Raw genomic sequence first — 20362 nt, forward strand, 5'->3', positions numbered from 1 at the left:
TCATTTCTCTTATTAATGTGGTATATCACATTGATTGATTAGCAAATGTTGAACCATTCTTGCAGCCCAAGAATAAATCCTACTTGATTGTGGTGAATAATCCTTTCAATGTACTGTTTAACCTATTGGCTAGTATCCTGGTGAGAATTTTTGCATCCATGTTCATTAGGGATAGTGCTCTGTAATTCTCCTTTGTGTTGGGGTTGTTGTCTGGCTTTGGGATCAAGGTAATGCTGGCCTCACAGAATGAGTTTGGACGTTTTCCTTCCATTTCTATTTTTTGAAACAACTTCAGAAGAATAGGTATTAATTCTTCTTTAAATGTTTGGTAGAATTCCTCTGGGAGGCCATATCTGGCTCTGGACTGTTTTTTGGGAGGGTTTTGATTACTGTTTCAATTTCTTTGTTGGTTATGGGTTATGGGTCTGTTCAGGTTTTCTATTTCTTCTTGTTTCAGTTCTGGTTTCTAAAATTTCTATATCATTGATTTAGATGCTCTAATCTTTATTCTCTTTTCCTGCTGGATTTAGGGCTTTGTTCTTTTCTAGCTTCTTTAGGTGTAAGGTTAGGTTGCATATTTGAAACCTGTCTTGAGAAGGGCTTATATTGCTATATACTTCCCTCTTAGGACCTCTTAGAGATTTAGATGCTCTAATATTTATTCTCTTTTCCTGCTGGATTTAGGCCTTTGTTCTTTTCTAGCTTCTTTAGGTGTAAGGTTAGGTTGCATATTTGAAACCTGTCTTGAGAAGGGCTTATATTGCTATATACTTCCCTCTTAGGACCTCTTTTGCTGCATCCCAAAGATTCTGAACTGTTGTGTTTTCATTTTCATTTGTTTCCATGTATTTTTAAAATTCTTCTTTAATTTCCTGGTTGATTCATTCATTCTTTAGTAGGATGTTCTTTAACCTCCATGTATTTGTGTTCCTTCCAAATTTTATTTTGTGATTGAGTTCAAGTTTTACAGCATTGTGGTCTCAAAATATGCAGGGAATAATCTCAATCTTTTGTACTGGTTGAAGCCTGATTTGTGACCAGTATGTGATCTATTCTGGAGAACATTCCATGTGCACTCAAGAAGAATGTGGGTTCTGTTGTTCTGTTTCAGGATTAAATACTCTGATATATCTGTGAAGTTCATCTGGTCCATTGTGTCATTCATAGGCCTTGTTTCCTTGTTGTCTAGATGATCTGTCCATTGCAGTGACTGGGGGGTTAAAGTTCCCTACTATTGTATTATTATCAATGGTTTAAAAAATTATTATTAATTGGCTTATATATTTGTCTGCTTCTAAGTTAGGGGTATAAATATTTACAATTGTTAGATCTTCATGTTGGATAGATCCTTTTATTATGGTATAGTGTCCTTCTTTATCTCTTATTACAGTCTTTGTTTAAAAACTACTTTGCTGATATAAGGATGGCTATCTTGCTATCTTTTGTTTTTGTTTTAAGATTTTATTTATTTATTCATGAGACAGAGAGAGAGAGAGAGAGAGAGGAAGAGAGAAAGAGAGAAAGAGGCAGAGACATAGGCAGAGGGAAAAGCAGGCTCCATGCAGGGAGCCCGATGTGGGACTTGATCCTAGGACCCCAGGATCTCGCCCTGAGCCAAAGGCAAATGCTCAAACGCTGAGCCACCCAGGTGTTGCTCTTGCTATCTTTTGATGTCTATTGGCATGATAAATGGTTCTCTACCCCCTCACTTTCAATCTGGAAGTGACTTTGGGTCTAAAATGAGTGTCTTGTAGATAAAATATCGCTGGGCCTCATTTTTTTTTTAAATCCAATCTGATACTGTGTATTTTTTTTAAAGATTTTTTAAAATTTATTTAGAGAGAGAGAGAGAGAGAGGCAGAGACACAGGCAGAGGGAGAAGCAGGCTCCTAGCAGGGAACCCGATGTGGGACTCGATCCCAGGTCTCCAGGATCATACCCCGGGCTGCAGGAGGCGCTAAACTGCTGCACCACCGGGGCTGCCCTGATACTGTGTATCTTTTGATTGGAGCATTTAGTGTATTTACATTCAGGGTGATTATTGAAAGATACGAATTTAGAACCATTATATACCTGTAAAGTCTCTGTTTCTGTATATTGTCTCTGTTTCTCTCTGATCTTTAATGCTTTTGGGTTCTCTTTTACTCAAAGGATCCCCTTTAATATTTCTTGCTGGGCTGGCTTAGTGATCACAAATTTCTTTAGTTTTTGTTTGTCTTCGAAACTCTTTATCTCTCCTTCTGTTCTGAATGACTGTCTTGCTGGATAAAGTATTCTTGGCTGCATATTTTCCCATTTAGCACATTTAAAATATTATGCCAGTCTTTCCTAGCCTGCCAGGGCTCTGTGGATGGGTTTGCTGCCAGACTTATGTTTCTACCTTCATAGGTTAAGCACCTCTGTCTTGAGCTGCTTTCAGGATTTTCTCTTTATCTCTGAAAGTTGCAAGCTTCACTATTTTGTACCTTCTGGACTTGAATGCCTGTTTCCTTCCCCACATTAGGAAAGTTCTATAATTTTAATTCTAGAACAAATTATAAGCTATAATTATAAGCTATAATTTGTTCAAATAAGCCTTCTTCCCCCTCTGTCTCTCTCTTCATCTTCTGGGACTCTATTATCTGGATATTATTTCACTTTATGGTATCACTGATTTTTGAAGTCTCCCTTTATAATCTAACCTAGTCATTGTTTTTCTCTCTTTTTCTCAGCTTCTTTATTTTCCATCACTTTATCTTCTATATCACTGGGTCTCTCTCTTCCTCATTTATCCTTGCTGTTAGAGTGTCCTTTTTTTTATGCCAGTAATAGCACTTTTAATTTTTGCCTGATTAGACTTTAGTTCTTTAATTTCTGCAGTGATGGATTCTCTAGTGTGTTCCATGCTTTTTAAAGCCTAGCTAGTATTTATAGTCATTGTTTTGAATTCTAGTTCTCACATCTTACTTATCTCCTATTGACTAAATCTCCAGAAGTGAGCATTGCCTCTTATTCTTTCTTTTGAAATGAGTTTCTCCATCTCATCATTACATCCAGAAAATAACAAAAGAAAGAGAAAGAAAAGACAAAAATAACAACAACACCAGAAAAGAACAGGCAAAACAAACCAGAAGAAACCAGAAACAAACAAAATAAGAAAAGATCATATGAGAAGTAAAACAGAACAAAACAATAAACTAGATCCTGAGGGTATTTTGGTCTGTTTGTTAAAAGAACTAGATCTCAAAATAGGAAAGAAAAAAAAAATATGGTTACACACACACACACACACACACACACACACACAAATACCACAAAATACAATGAAAGGAAATAAAAAAATAAAATATATATAACATATATAAAAGGAAACATTAAAAAAGAATAAAAAGCTGAAAAAAGTAAAACTGAAATACTAAAGAATAATGTAAAAACCCACAAATGCTACATACTGTTTCCCCAAGAGCTGAAGTTTTGCAGTTCTCTATGATTGGTAAACTTGGTGCTAACCAAATTGGTCCTGCTGCTCTGGGGAAAGGGCCTGCTGAGCTGATTTTCAAGTGTACTTGCCCTGGTGGAATTGTGCTTCACTTGCCAGGCAGCCGGGCTCAGTGTAAGAAGCTCCAGATTGCACTATGTGGTGCTGTTTTGCTCTCAACATGCTTTTAGTACTGATGGAAGGGATGAAAATGGCAGCACCCCGATCTCTAGCCCCAGTTAAACGTTTGCACCTCCCACTCTTCAGTGAGCCCTCACAGAAAAGTAGTCAATTAACTTTGTCTCCCTGGTTTCTGACTGAACTCTGTGTTCACCCAGCCTGTGACGGAGGGTTTTTATCTCAAGCATGTGACCCAGTTTTGAGTCTCCAAACTTTGTGGACTCCTGCAGTGCAGACTGGTGCTGTTTCTCCTAGGGGATGGAGGGTGGGGTCTTTCTGCACTTCTACTTTTTGCTGGGCCATTGCCTGGAGAGAAGTCACCAGTCTGTGTAGCAGTTTGCAATTTATGGCAACTCAGAGCAGAAAGCAGGCACTTAGACTCACTGTTATCAGCTAGTTTCACTGCTGGGATGCCAGGGAGCTCTGCTACACTCAGGCACCCCTGTTCTTTTTTGTGATCCCAGGAATCCTGAGACCAAGCTGTCCCATCTGGGATTCTGCCCCACTTTGCCATCTGAGCACCTAGCCAGAGATGTCCTCTACCATAGTAGACTTCTGAAAGTTCTGATTTCATGTTCTATTGCTTGTACTATTTTGCAGTAGCCTCCTTAAGCTCACTCCCTCCCCTCCCTGTATCCAACGATACATTACCCCTGATTTACATCTATTTGTAGAATTGCAGCATTTCTTTCTCAGATCACTAACTGATTTTGCAGGGGTTCAGAACACTATGATAAGTAGCTAAATTCAGGGATCAGATGAACTTAGGATCCCTTTCTCCTACACCATCTTAACTCCTTATTCTAATCATAATTACTTTAAAAAATGATACTTTGTCACCTGATAATGATATATTTGTAAAGTGCTTTATAGTCTTCAAAGCTCATGCAATTTTATCTTTTATTCTAATAATTCAAGGCACATGAGTAAAAGGCAAACACAACATTCATTAAAAATTCCAAATCTTAGGCCCTTGAGGAACTAAAGTATTTAAATATCAATGGAAAGTTGGTACTGAAGTTAAATATAATTTTTAAAAATATAAATATAAACTGTGAAAAATAAGCCTAGAGGTCTTAAAAGAGAAAAAAAATTTTTCTTTGGCAATAAATGAAATGTTTTGTTGACTAACCTTAAGGAATTTATTTGCTCAAAGGAAACAAAGTGGGGAAAAACTAAATCAGGGCAACTGGTATAGTTGTGAAAACCCTTACAGCACATAAAGGAAACATCTATTCATATTTTATTTCAGTAACACAAAACCATGATGAAAATTTTTAAGTCTAATTTTCATGTAAATCACTGATCTACTTAAAATAACACATGCACACACACATACATAATATCAATACACAGGAAAATGTATCTGAAAGAAAATCCAAGTGATTTAACATGCTTGTGGCAGTTAATTCACTGCTATGGATTATATGAGCTATTTTCACCTGGTCCAGATTTCTAATATACAATTCCCTGTAATACAGGTGCCTGGGAACAGTTGAAATAATCAGAGGTCATTGTGTAGGCCAGGGTTTCCCCAACTTTAATGTGCATGTAAATAACCTGCATTTCCAACATGGTCCTAGGTAATGCCCAGGCTACTGGTCCAAGGACCAAGCTTCATTGCCAACAGTCTAGGCTATTCCCACCTAACAGTCAGAGCTGCCCTAACCTCTAAACATAGGTTAAAAGTCTTTTCTTAACAAATTTACCAAGAAAAAGCCTACATTCTGTCTCAAAAATTCATTCCAGCATTAGCATTTTAGCCCTTTATACTTTACCTCTCCTAATGGAAAAGGAGTTGGGAAGACAAATTACTACCTTTTTCAATATGCAAGAACCTTCCGGCTATAAAATTCTTCAAACTGTGAAATTCTCATTTTCTTTCAGTATTCCAACAGTCTTATCTTGGTAGTGGGTAGTTTTAAATTCAAACCAATTTAGTTCCTTCCTAAGGCTTAATATAGCTCTAGACTAGGTATTATGAAGAAATCCAAAGGAGATAAAATTCTTGTCCTCTCCAAACTTACAATCTAATGGGAAGATAAACTGTAGTATGAGGCAGAAAGCTTTGTAATATTTTGTTTACTTTTAAAACAATTATTTTCTTAAAAACTCATCTTTGGTTATACAACCTCTGGTTGAACAGCTCTAGGAATAGGACACTCATTACTTGATCCAATCTCTTCATTCCATTTTGAATATGAGCTCCTGGGGTCATGATCAGGACTTTTCAGGTCTGTGCTAAAAACTAGTCTGGGGCTGGTATAGAGTGTATACTCAATAAGTAGTTGATAAATTAGGAAGGGCCATAAAGAACGTCTGTAGGAGTAGACATAAAAGAATGTCAATGGGAGTAGAGATAAAAAGTTTTTTTAAAGACTGAAACTAATATAATACTGTATATTAACTGGAATTAAAATAAAAGCTTAAAAGTCTAAAAAAACCGTTCTTTGGCAACTATATTTTTTAATATTAAAAAAATCTATCCAATTTATTGATTTTATATGCCCAAAGTATAAAACTGATGTCAAGAAAAGTCTAAATTTCAAAGGAAAACAAAATAAAGACATGGTATTGCTGTGGACCCTAGCAGAATAGGCATTTGAGGTAGAGAAAGCAGAGAACCAAAGGCATGGAGGTTAGATGCCCAGAGTTGGTTCTTTCTCCTGAATTACTCCAGGTTTTCTTCCTCTCATGTTTGTCTGAAACCACACATCCATTTACATCTTATAAATCCCATTACTATGCCTCTTATTTAATTCTTGTTGAGCACATGCTATGTGTCAGGCACTCTTTGTGGATCACCCCTCAAAATTCTCAAAGCAACTTTAAACTATAAATATTTTTAACTCCATTTTGCAGACAAGAGAACTGAGGCTTCAAAATATTATCCCAAAGTCTCAGCTGTGACCACTGAATAACCTTCTCTCCCCGCACTAATGTATGATGCAGGTAGCTGCTCACAACTCTGCTTACTTGATTCATTCCAAGCATTTTTTTGTACTCTACTTGGCATTTTGAATTGAAATCTCTTCACATTTCTGCTTAATTGAGATGTGTAAATGTACATATAAAGGTCTTACATGGATTATTTCTTTGTTTTTTAACCTTCCAACTTCTTGTTTCACAAACTGAACTTAGACTAGATAAGCAAGCATTTTATAATGGACAGTAAGGAGATTTCATCATTGGGGATGTTCAAATGAAGGTTATGTTGCTATATCTCCTGCAGAGAGGAGGTCTTAAGTGAAGATCTTTCAAATTGTTTCAATAGTTCCTTTCAGCCCTGAGATTTTATTGTTCTACCAATGTCATTGTACGTCTGAAAATATTGTATGAGAAAAACCATGAAAATTTCATATTTGGTGTGGCTGGATCAGACTCAATATAACAATGTACTCCTTAATATTTACTTACCCTAAGGATATCCCCTTCTACCATTTAGGGACATCTTCTAGGATGATAAACATTTCACATGACTTTAGTATTGTGTTATATATACACATAATATATAAGTTCCTTTATTTTATGTTATTTATCCTATTTAAAGATTTCAAAAATTTTACTTTGAAACAACTATAGATATGTAAGAAATTGCAAGGAAATGTAAAGAGTATGTCATTACATTTTTAATGAGAAATATAGGGGATTTTTACTGTCAAAAGTAGTACATGTTCTCTGAAAACTTTCATATAAGTCAAAAGTACACAAAAAGTAAATGAAATATCTTCACTTTCATAAAACACTCTGCTTAGCACCACTGTTAACACTTTGATAAATTGCATGCATCATGACCAAATAAAGAAGCCAGCTTAACAATCCTGGCTTCCTTTCCATCTCTGCATGGTGCTGTCTGGAAGCCCTATAATGGTAACAACAATCCCAAATATAATAGTAGCTCCTGTATATGAGTGTACCAGAAAGTATTTATTAGGATTTGCAGGTGAGGAAACTGATACTTAAGTTTGCACAGCTAGGGATCCCTGGGTGGCGCAGCGGTTTGGCGCCTGCCTTTGGCCCAGGGCGCGATCCTGGAGACCCGGGATCGAATCCCACATCGGGCTCCCGGTGCATGGAGCCTGCTTCTCCCTCCGCCTGTGTCTCTGCCCCTCTCTCTCTCTCTGTGACTATCATAAATAAATAAATAAATTTTAAAAAAAAATTAAAAAAAAAAAAAGTTTGCACAGCTACCTAAGTAAGCATGGAATTTAACCCAGGTCTATCTGACTTTGAAGGCCATAATCTTTTCAACTAACGGTTTTGCAGAGGATGTTCCATGGAATGAGAGAAAGAAAACCAAACAGGGGAAAATATCTATATGTTTTGGATTTCCTGAGAATTCAGCCAAACCAGCATTAAAGAAACTAAAAAAACAAAAGTCAACACCAGTCAAACCAATTTCTTGGAATTCTGCATATAACAAGAGTCGAATTAGGACACCTGGGTGGCTCAGGGGTTGAGTGTCTGCCTTTGGCTCAGGGCATGGTCCTGGAGTCAGGGGATCCAGCCCCACATCAGGCTTCCTGCATAGAACCTGCTTCTCCCTCCTGCCTATGTTTCTGCCTCTCTCTCTCTGTCTCTCATGAATAAATAAGTAAAATCTTAAAAAAAAAAAGAGTCAAATTATTGACTACTTTTCCACCAATTGTCCCTCTCCCTGGGTAGCCCCAACATGAGAGCATGTGGTGTTCACCAGGCTAGGATTTCTCAACATCAGTTCTGCCTTAAACATGATATAGATCAGCATCTCTTAATCAACGTATTTAATATTTGATTTGAGAAGACGGTGGCTCTGTAGGGGTCTCATAGGAAATCACATCCTTCCCTTAGCCTATCCTATGGATAGTATAAAGCCATTGTTAAAATTTGAGTTTCATTTTATGCATGTGAGTGTCAGAATGGGAAAGGGCTAGGCTCCACCAATCACCTTTTCAGCAGGTGCACGTGAGGTCCTTGACCTTGCCGTCATGAAGCCTGATACCCCGAGTGGCATCTGACCCCCCTGCCTAGTATAGCTGAATGGGGAACCAAACCTTGAGACATAAAATCTACTCACTAACAAACCAGACTGAAATCATTAGAACAGGAAAAGTACAAAATCTAGCACTTTAGTCAGGTCCACAGAGAAAAAAGAAATTGAGAAGGGACAATTCTGCTGAACTTAGGAGAACGTTTAGGTCCAGCAGTTTTGATTCAAACTTCTTCCTGATCTGAGAAAAATAACAGCCTGTGGGGACATTAAATGTGGCACCATGGCCCCTTGGCCTGTACCTATCTTAACATTCTCCTTTCCCATAGAGCAGTAGTTTCAGTGGAGACTTTGTGGTGGTGTTGGCTGTTTCCAACCAAATAGCAGCAATTCTGCTTATTTCCCAGTCAATAAATCTTCTCAAAGGCAAATGAGTGAGAATGAAATTCTATAGGAATAACCCTGAATCTTTGAGATTCCTAACACAGGGACTGTGGGGAAAGGAAATCATTCACAAACTTTAGGTCTAGGTTACAGTTAATAAATTGCTTGTAGTACACCTCCCAAACATCAGTTAGTTGCAATATAAAGATAAGAATGTCCAGCTAGTGGCAGCACCTGGGTGGCTCAGTTGGTTAAGTGACTGACTCTTAGTTTCGGCTCAGGTCATGATCTAAGGGTCATGGGATTGAGCTCTGCACCAGGCTCTGAGCTCAGATTCTCAGATTCTCCCTCTCTATCCCCCTTTGCCCCTTCTCCTCACTCTCTCTCTCTCTCTCTCTCTCTCTCTCTCAAATAAATAAATAAATAAATAAATAAAAATCTTAAAAAAATAAAAGAATGTCCAGCTAGTGAATGTTTCCAAATAGAAGTATTATACAAATTTAATTATATTAATTTAAAAAATATTTTGTGTGTGCCTATTAGCACATTATAATGTATCGTGTAAAAAATGTCTCTATGCTTTCTCCCTGAAAATTTTTCCTTTATGTCCTGTTTGTGAAAAATGGAGGCCTATCACATTGCATTCCATTCCATATTATTTACTATAAACAAAATTTTCAATCATTTTATTTCATGCAGGAATTTAGGCACCCCTCAGGTTTTGGAGTAGGTAATTGCTAAAGTAATTCTACTCTGGTTCTTTGTATAAGTACTATTGTAGAAATTGAGATACGCATGGAAAAAATATTAAAAATATGTCATTACATAAATGCCATCAAAACGGTAATGAATATATGCACAACATTTTGTAATATGCTCTTAAGACATAAATGTATCCTGACACGGGGCAGTTTTCTCATTTGTGATGCTAAATAAACTACTTACCATTGATTCTCACAGAAAGCCTTTCTGGTGGTGCCTGGGTGGCTCAGTCAGTTGAGCCCCCTGTTCTTGGTCTTGGCTGGGTCATGATCTCAAGGTCGTGGGATTGAGCCCTGGGAGGGGCTCTGTGCTCAGCATGGAGTCTACTTCCCCTCTCCCTCTCCTTCTGCTCTTCCCCTCACTTGCACACACACACAACACTCTCTCTCATATAAATAAATAAAACTGAAAGAAAGAAAGCCAGCCAGCTTTTCTGGATTTGTTAGTAGAGCTTGATGCTCTCTACTCTAGTTCCTGGAATGGAAAGGATACTCTCTGGTACAAACAGACTGTCAACTAATATGCCTCATGAGAAGGATATGCCATTCCAGGAGATTCCTTGAGTATACTCATTGTGGAATGCAAGATTTGAAAATTCTTTGATCTCTCAATGAATTCATTTTTATAGGATGGACTTTTATAAATGCCTGTGGGCTAATCTTTTGAGAATACTCATGTAATCTCTAAGCAGCTGTTCTGTGATTCCTCAGAGTGCAAACACAATTCAAGGGCAACAGCCTGAAAAGAAAGTATAGAAGTGATGAACAATTAATTCTCTCTTGGATTCATTAAAATTGTGGCAATCATCTTTCCCAGCATTCAATGAGGAGTTCAGCTTCCTTTCTCTTTGGGGACATTGATGAGCAAAGTTCAGTACTAGATTTCTATTCTATTTCTATTCTATTTCTTGCTAGCAGTGGCAAGAAGCCTATGAACGTGGCTTCTCCTCATTATCATCAAGAAGAAGAGAGGTAAGTGTGGGTGTGAGCTTATTGGGTTGGATTCCATGCAGCATGGGGAGTTTCCTCCTCAGATTTGAACATCTCCATACTGTATGCTCTGCCAGTGCATATGTATTGGAGCTACAGTATTAACAACTTAGTCTGTTGGCTCTAACCCTCTCTTAGGGCTGCTCACGTAGACATGGTGCTTCCTTTCTTCCCCACCAACATCCTGTCTTTGTGTCTCCAGATTTCTGGTCCTACCAGTGCTCATGACATTATTGATATGGAGTTATAAAGAAGAAAAAAGCAGAGCCATCAAACAGCTCTGTAGGTCACTTGTAAGTTTGAAAATCTTGTAGTATTTTACTTCACCAAAATTTAGGATAAAAACATTGGATCCTGTCAAGAGTTAAGTGTCTAGGGACGCCTGGGTGACTCAATGGTTGAGCATCTGCCTTTGGCTCAGGTCATGATCCTGGGGCCCCAGAGGGAGCCTGCTTCTCCTTCTGCCTGTCTCTGCCTCTCTTTTTCTGTGTCTCTCATGAATAAATAAATAAATAAAATCTTTTAAAAAAAAGAGTTAAGTGTCTAAAGCTCAAACACTCCATTAGCAACATGAGTTTTTTCATACATGAAGGAGAAGTACAGAAGTGGTGCTGATTAGAGACCTTAGAATCATTATCCATCAGGCAAGTGCAAAACAAAATCACATTGATATAGCATTTCACACATACTAGGATGGGTATACTAAAAATAACATATAATAACATGCTGGTGAGGAGGCAAAGAAATTAGAATCTTCATATACTGCTCTTAGTATGTAAAATGGTGCCACTGTTTTGAAAACAACTTGACAGTTCTTCAAAAAGGTAAATATAGAATTACCATATGATCCAGCAATTTCACTCCTAGGTATAAACTCTATATAAATAAAAATATATGTTCACTAAAAACTGGTACATAAATGTTCATAACAGCTAAAATGTGAAAACAACAAAAATGTCTATCAAGTGATGAATGGATAAATAAAATGTGGCATATCTATAAAATAGAAATCATTTAGTAATAAGAAGGAATAAAATACCAATACATGGTACAATATGGATGGGCCTTGAAAACATCCCAAGTGAAGAAGCCAAACATACAAGGCACATACTATATGATTTTATTTATATGAAGCATCCAGCATAGGGATATCCATAGACACAGAGAGCAGATTAGTGGTTGTCTAGTGCTGCTAAATTGGGAGAATATGGGGAATGATTTTTTTAAATATGTGGGTACCAGGTGGGGTTTTTTTCAGGGATAATGGATTATGAAAATATTCTCAGTTGTCAGTGGATTGGAGAACATAGGACATTTGAGATTACGGTATGTGAAATGCTTGGCACAGGTGTAGCTGTTTGTCCTTATGAAATGGGGCATTATGGTTGTCAAAAGATCCTATATAGAGAACACTGTTATAATTGCAGCTAGAAGGGTCATGTTTTTATTGAGCAAGAAATTTTCCAGAAGGAAAACTTTATCTAATTGCCGATCTTATTAGAGAACCCACCTTTCCCAGCTAGCTTCCTCAGGGGACCCTTGGCCTCCTTGTTTCCCAGACTGTATATGATGGGGTTCAACATGAAGGTCACAACACAGAAAAGTACAAAAACCAGGATGCCAATGTCCAGGTTATACCCCATGTTAGTTCTGTCATAGTTGAAATTGGCTGTTCCATAAAAGACCACAACAACAGTAAGGTGGGATACACAGGTAGAGAAGGCCTTGTTCCTGCCCTGAGTAGAGGGAATCCTAAGAATGACAGAGATGATGAGTACATAGGATACTCCAGTAAACAGATAGGGGCTCAGGTCAATGATGGCCTTGACCACATGGAGCACAGACTCATTGAGAGAGGTGTCTGAGCAAGAGAGCTCCAGAAGCAATGGGATGTCACAGAGAAAGTGGCTGATTTGGTTGGGCCCACAGAGAGTGAGTGTGGCTGCCAGCACGGTATGTATCACAGAATTCACCAGCCCACACAGCTATGGATTTCAATCACCAAAAAAAAAAACACAACACAGACCTTCACACTCATGAGGACTGGATATTGAAGGGGGTGGCAAATGACTACATAGTGGTCATAAGCCATAGCAACCAATAAGACACATTCAGTGCCAGTGCATGTCACGAGGAAAAAAGTCTGAGAAAAGCAGCCTTCATATGAGATGGTTTTCTTTTTGCGGAAGAAGTTCACCAGCATGACTGGGATGGTGGTGGATGTATAGCAGACGTCCAAGAAACTCAGGTTGCTGAGGAAATAATACATTGGAGTATGAAGAGCAAGGCTGATTTTAGTGGCTGTTATTATGAGCATGTTTCCCAGGAGTGTTGTCAGGTAAATGATCAAGAAAACCAGGAAGAACAAGCCCTGTAGTTTGGGGTGGTTGGAAAATCCCAAGAAGATGAATTCGGTGACATCTGTTTGATTGTTCATTTCAAATGGTGTCATAGCTACAAAACAATGAGAAAAACAAAAGCCATAATGATAATGTACAAAGAGGACCTCAAATTGGCATGTTAAATTGAAAGATAATATCAAATAATATTGGATATAGAATGGTCTGGGCTGTGGATGGAGGTGTGCAGGAAAGTCTTCAGAGAGACCACAACTTTTTGCTCAGCAAATCCAGCCAGCTCAGGCGCAGGGATCTCCCATGGATTTGGATTTACATAACTGCTGGTGGGTGAAAATAAATGTTGGTTTAATGTTTAAGGTACATTTTAATGTTGGCTAATCACAACAATAAACTACTAAATTCTACATTAGAGGGAGCCCACCATCTTAGTAATATTTACTTCCTATCATTGTCCTTTTTGTCTCATTTTTTCCTTTCACCTTTTCTAAGAAATAGTTTCATTGCAAACAATTTTTAATGTAAAAAGATATAAATAAGAATTCAATCATCTCTAAATCAGAGCCAGTACTATGTTTCAGTGTATACAATTGTAGTGATTTTTTCTTTTTGCTGTTGCAGTTATGTAAATCTTGATCTCTATTTATAGCTTTAAAATATTAAGAGCACTTGTCAGGATAAGCCTTGGATGATGTATGGTATTGCTGAATTACTATATTATACACCTGAAACTAATAACACTGTATATTAACACTACTGGAATTAAGATAAAATATTAGGAGCAAATTTCCAAAATTAGAAAAGAAGTAGTCAACTATTTCTATTCACAGATATGATCCTATATATAGAAAATGTCAAAGAATCCACAAAAATATTGTTAGAGCTCATAAACAAAGTGAGCAATGTTGCACAGACAAAAATCAGTTATGTCTCTATACATTAGCAATGAACAATCCAAAAAGGAAGTTAAGAAATCAATTCCATTTACAATAATATCTAATGTAATAAATGCTTACAATAAATTTGACTGAGGAAGTGAAAGTTCTGTACACTAAAAACTACAAAGCAAAAAAAAAAACTACAAAGCATTGCTGAAAGAAATTAAAGAAAACATAACTAAATAAAATGTACCTATCTTCATGGATAAAAAGACTTAAATTGTTAAGATGTTAATACTATCCAAAGTAATGTACAGGTTCAATGCCTTGTCTATCAAAATTTCAGTGTCTTTTTTCCATAAAAATGGAAAAGTTAATTTTCAAATTCATATTGGATTGCAAGGGACCCTGAATAGCCAAAACAATTATGAAAAAGAATAAAGTTGGAGGACTCATACTTTCTAACTCCAAAACTTACTCAATACTATAGTAATTAAAACATTATGGTACTGGCATAAGGATGGACATATAAATTAATGAAATAGAATGGAGAGCTCAGAAATAAATTCTCACATATATGGTTAATTGATTTTCAACAAAAGTTGAAAATTAACATTCAATAAGGAAAAGGATAGTATTTTCAACAAATGGTTCTAGGAAAACTGTGTATCTTCATGTAAAAGAATGAGGTGCACAAAATTAACTGACACTAGGCACAAATTAACTCAAGATGGATCAAAGATCTAAACTTAAGAGCTAGAACTATAAAACTCTTAGGAGAAAACATTGGAGATAATCTTTATGTTATTGGATTTGGCAACTATTTTATGGATATGACACCAAAAGTACAGGTAACAAAAGAAAAAAAAAGATAATATGTACTTCATCAAAATTAAGAAAGTGTTATCAAAATACACTATTGAGAAAGCAAAAAAGCAGCCTATAAAATAAAATATTTACAAACCATATATCTGATAAGGGATTTATATCCAGAATATATAAAGAACTCCTACGATTTAACCATAATAAAAAAAGACCTCAATTAAAAAATAAGCAAAGGACTTGAATAGACATTACTCAAAAGACAATATACAAATGGCCAATAAGAACATGAAAAAATGTTTGATATCATTAGTTTTGGGGAAATGCAAATCAAAAGCATGAGGTACCACTTTTCACCTATCAGGATGGTTATACTGAAGAAAATGGAAAATAAAATATGTTAGTGAGGCTATGAAAAATTTGGAACTCTCATGCATTGCTGATAAGAATGTAAAATGGTGCATCTAGTATGGGAAATAGTTTGCCAGTTCCTCAAAAAATTAAACAGGACTATCATATGACCCAGCAATTCTATTCCTTGGTACCTATCCAAAAGAATTGAAAACAAGGACTTGAACAGATACTCGTATACTGGTGTTCATAGCATCATTATTCACATAGCCAAAAACAACCTAAGTGTTCATCAACCAATGATAGGATAAACAAAACTGTGGTATATGCACATGATGGGCTATTATTCAGCTATAAAAAGGAAAAAAATTTAATGTATACTACATGAATGGATCTTGAAAACATTATGCTAACATTATACTAAACCAGACACAGAAGGAAAAATAATGTGTGATTTATTTTATATCATGTGCCTAGAACAGACAAATTCATAGAGACAGAAAGTAGAGTAAAGGTTACCAGAGGCTGAAAAGAGGATGGAATTGGGAGGAGTTATTGTTTAATGGGTTCCAAGTTCAAGTTTCTGTTGAAGATGATGAAAAGTTTTGGGTATAGATGGAAGTGATGGTTACATACATTGTGAATATACTTAATGTCACTGATTTGTACACTCCCAAATGGTTAAAACAATGAATATTGTGTATATTTTACCACAATTTTATTTTTAATTTTTAAACATTTACTTATTTATTTTAGAGAGAAAGAAGGGCAGAGGGAGAGGGAGAGAGATCGCAGGGCTCCATCTCATGACTGTGAGATCACAACCTGAACTGAAATCAAGAGTTAGATGCTTTTTTTTTTTTTTAAAGATTTTATTTATTTATTTATGAGAGAGAGAGAGAGGCAGAGACACAGGCAGAAGGAGAAGCAGGTTTCATGCAGGGAGCCAGATGTGGGACTTGACCCTGGGACTCAATCCTGGGGATTCCAGGATCACTCCCTGAGCCAAAGGCAGATGCTTAACCACTGAGCCACCCAGGTACCCCTAAAATATACTGATTCTTTAATCAATTGGATCATTTATCTTTTTAGGGTTTAAAAGATATGAAAATTTTGATATGATATGATATGATTAATACGAAATTAGGTAATCATATTTACTTAGGTATGTTACCATTAAAGACATCTTATTACCTTATTAAAGTAAACTTTACTACACCAAGATTTATGCTTACATACTGCATGTTTCCTAAAAAAATAATTGGTACAATAACTAGCTTTCTGTTAAGTTATCCATTCTGATAGGTTCACAGCCTTTGAACTATGATTTCTGTACCTTTTTCAATCTTGGAGGTGAGATATCTTGAGCCAGATAGAGGTGGATTCAAATCTCACTTCTGCTGACTAGATGTAAACGGTGACTAAGTCAACTGATTCCTCTTTTTCCCAGTTCGCTGACTGCATTCTCATGTTAATAGTGCCTACACCAGGGTTGTTGGAAGAAGTAGGCTGAAGTATTGCATAGAAAGCTATCCAGGAGACTGATAAAAGCAGTTGCTTCCAGAAAAGATGGGAAGAACTCTGAGTCTTTCTGTGTAATCTTTTGTACTTTTTAAATTTTTTACATCATAAATTTGTATTATTTGTTTAATATGTGTAATTTTTAAAAAAGGTTTTTAAATTACTTTTAAGACAAAATATTTAAAATAAAGGATAAAAGTGGGAAAAAAAAGTAGCATGAAGTAATATAAGTAATATGCCTTGTATGGAAAGGTGTTTGCTATTATTTTTAATACATACAAAAATATTTCAAGATAAAATATTTTCTTTGACTTTGCCTTCCAAATTGTATAAATATGATCACTTTTCACTATAGTCACTACTGATACCCCAGTCCCAGCCACCACTTTTTCTTGCATCAACAACTGCAGCAGACTTCCGCTTTCTTCCCATCCCCATTCCCACTTAATCTGTCTCCACATAGCAGCAGCTAGAGTGAGTTTTTACAATGTAAGCTAAATTATGCTACTCCTAAACTCAAAACCCTCCAATGTCTTTCCATGTCATAGAATGAAATCTAAAGATCACACCTTGGCCTAAAGAAACCTATGTGATCTGACCTCTGACTGCCTCTCTGATATTACTTCCCACTCTTCTTCCCTTTTGTCCACTTAGCTTGAGCTACACAGAGCTGCTTTCTGTTTCTAACTACACCAAACACCTTCCCATCTCAAGGGCTTGTACTTGCTATTTCCTCACCAGAAAACTTTCCCCCAGATATTTACATGTTCCATTTCCTTTTTTCATTGAGGTTTTTTCCTGAACTGTTACCCCCTCAGGGATACTTTCTCTGACAGTTCTATATAAAATAGCAGTCGTATCACTTTTTATCCCCTTACTCTGCTTCACTTCTTTTTGTGGCACTTATGCTACCCTTGGCATGAAATTATTGATCTACTCACTTCTGTTTGTAGCATAAGCTCTGTGAGGCCAGGGGCTCAGTTTTGGTCATCTTCTATCCCTAACCTAAGAGAAAACCTGGCATACAGCTCTCGCTCAATAAATATTTGTTGAATGAGTAATTAAATCTATATTTTAAGGTGATTATGGAATTCATTATGCTTTCTGTGAGAAAATCTAACCTAATTCTCTTCCATTTTGCCTACTTAATCTTAATTATTCTTCCATATATCTCTCTCGACCTGTGAATATCAGTCCATCGTGCCAATCAGTCTATTTTAATCATTAGAGTAGAAAATTTTACACTTTGGGAATTTTAACATCTTGCACCTACATTGGCTTTTTATATGATAAGTAATCCTCATTAGTACCAAAGTAAAGATAAAACCTAGCTTATTTTTATTTATCTCATATAAGTTATCAATTATCTCAAAAGCTATCTTGTTAGAACCCCAACTGACATATGTTGCTTGATTGGCTTTGAAATATGCCCCAAATTTGTCTCTCCAAACTTTGGATTAAATATCAAATTATTTAATCAGCAACCTTGCTCTGTTAACCTGAAGGACAGCATCCCTACAAATCTGTTCAATCAACTTAAACTGGAAATCAAATTCTCAGATGCTGTCCTATTGAAAGCAGTGATCTCTCTAAACCCTAAAATATATCTAGCCTCTCTCTACCTTAAAGTCCTTCACTGGCCTACATCCTCTATCAAATGAAGTTCATATTATTTTACATGGCTTTGAGAAGAAATCTATATTTGCCAAATCTTAAAATACACTGCTTGGGAGCTTTCTTTTTTTGTGAGAAAATATTTTACTTTAGTAAAATTTACTTTAGTAAGATTTCTAGGGCACCATCCATGGCTATAGAAAGGCCTTTGCAAACTACAGCCTTGCAGTTTATTCCAAATGCATTAATGATGGATAACCCTACTACAGTGGTCAAATTGTGAGCTCTGGAGTTAGACTTCTTGGGATCAAAACTCACTTCTGTAATCCTTTGGTTATGAGACTTTAGGTAAGTTATTTATTCTCTTTGCTTAATATTTTCATGTCTAAAATAAGGATTGAAATAAAGGGGCTCATGTCAGAAATGGAATAATAAAAAATAATTTTAAAATTACTGGGCAAATATAACATTTAAAAAATAATTTTAAAAGACTAACCATTTAAAGATAAAATAATAAGTGCATTGGAGAATTTGTAACATAGAAATGAAATATGTAACAGTAGCAACAAAAAGGTTGGGTGAGAAAATGGTAAAATATTTTGTAGTGTTTTTGCACTATACATTATCATAAAATATTAATTCAAGGTGACTATATTAAGTAAATAAAGTATAATAAAATACATAGATTAAGCACTAAAAAATAATACAAAGCATATCCAAAAACTGACAGAGGAGATGAAATGGAATAAAATAAAAATAAAAATTCAATTCAAAAGCAGGCACAAAGGGTCAGATGGGACAAATGGAAAACAAATAGTAAAATACTAGACTTAATCATGTTAGTAATACCAGAAAATATAAATGAACTAAACATTCCAATAAAAATACAGAGATTGTTAGACTGGATTTTAAAATAAACCAACTGTATCTTCTTTTCAAGAATTATACTTTACATATAAGATCTTGAATATGTTCCAAGTAAAAGGATGGGAAAAATATATCATTTAAAAGCAAACATTAAAAAAAGTTGATGTGTAGGCTTTAAGATAGATTGCCAAAAGTAAACCGGAATCCTTTATAGTAATAAAAGGATCCATTCATCAAGAAGACATAACAATTATAAAAGTATCTAATAACATAACTTCAAAATATTGACAAAAGAGTTAGACAAGTTCACAGTCATAATTGAAGACTTTAATATTACTCTTTCATCAAAAATTATAGAATAAATATAGAGAAAATTCAGTAATCCAGAATATTTAGACAGCACAATTAATCATCTTGACATAACTGACATTTATAGCACATTATATCCAATAATTTCAGAATAAATATTCTAGTTGAATACACAAGGAACATTCACTAAAGTATCCCATATACTGGGCTAGAAAGCAAGTTTCAATACATTTAAAAAGATTGAAATGATATAGAGTATGTTTCTTGACCATGATGGAATTGAATTAGAAATTAACCACAAATAGAAATCTGAAATTCCCCAAATATTTTGAATTTGAGCAAACGCTTCAACAAATTATAGGTCAAAGAACCCTAAAGAAAAATAGAAAATATTTTTAATGTAATGGCAATGAAAATGCAGCAAATCAAAAAATTGGCAGTGCAGCTAATGCAGTGTTTGGGGGAAAGTTATAGCTTTTAATGCCTTTTTTAAAGTTTAAATTTTAGGGAGTTAACATACAGTGCAATATTAGCTTCTGGGGTAAAATTCAGTGATTCATCACTTATATTCAACACCCAGTGCTCATAATAAGTGCCCTGTTTAATATCAATCCGCCATCCAGCCCATCCCCAACCCACCTCCCTCCATTAACTCTCAGTTTGTTTTCTATCTTTAAAAATCTCTTATGCTTTGTTTCCCTCTCTCCTTTCTTTCATTTCCCCTTCCCATATGTTCATCCTGTTTTCTTTCTTAAATTCTTTCTTAAATTCCATGAGTTTGATCATATGGTATTTGTCTTTCTTTGACTGACTTATTTCACTTAACATAATACTTTGTAGCTCCATTCACATCATGGCAAATAATGCCTGTATTTAAAAATGTTTAAAATAAATAATCAGGG

The 20362-nt window shown here is 35.7% G+C and overlaps 1 protein-coding gene across 1 annotated transcript; it reads right to left on the reverse strand.

Moving 5' to 3' along the window:
• Nucleotides 1-12222: 12222 nt before the first annotated feature.
• LOC121491824 (olfactory receptor 5V1-like) lies at nucleotides 12223-13193 on the reverse strand. Its single transcript, XM_041756973.1, has 2 exons — nucleotides 12759-13193; nucleotides 12223-12726 (listed from the first exon to the last, which is right to left on the reverse strand). The coding sequence occupies exons 1-2, from the start codon at nucleotides 13191-13193 to the stop codon at nucleotides 12223-12225; spliced, it is 939 nt and encodes a 312-aa protein (XP_041612907.1).
• Nucleotides 13194-20362: the final 7169 nt, after the last annotated feature.

This window comes from Vulpes lagopus, chromosome 5 (genome assembly GCF_018345385.1).
Source record: "Vulpes lagopus strain Blue_001 chromosome 5, ASM1834538v1, whole genome shotgun sequence".
NCBI classification, from domain to species: domain Eukaryota; kingdom Metazoa; phylum Chordata; class Mammalia; order Carnivora; family Canidae; genus Vulpes; species Vulpes lagopus.

Excerpts from the sequence above, each read along its gene's own strand:
- LOC121491824 (XM_041756973.1), bottom strand. The coding sequence starts at position 13,193 with ATGACACCATTTGAAATGAACAATCAAACAGATGTCACCGAATTCATC. Across the intron at positions 12,727-12,758 it reads TGAGTGTGAAGGTCTGTGTT|CTGTGTGGGCTGGTGAATTC; the intron begins GTGTTTTTTTTT and ends TGAAATCCATAG.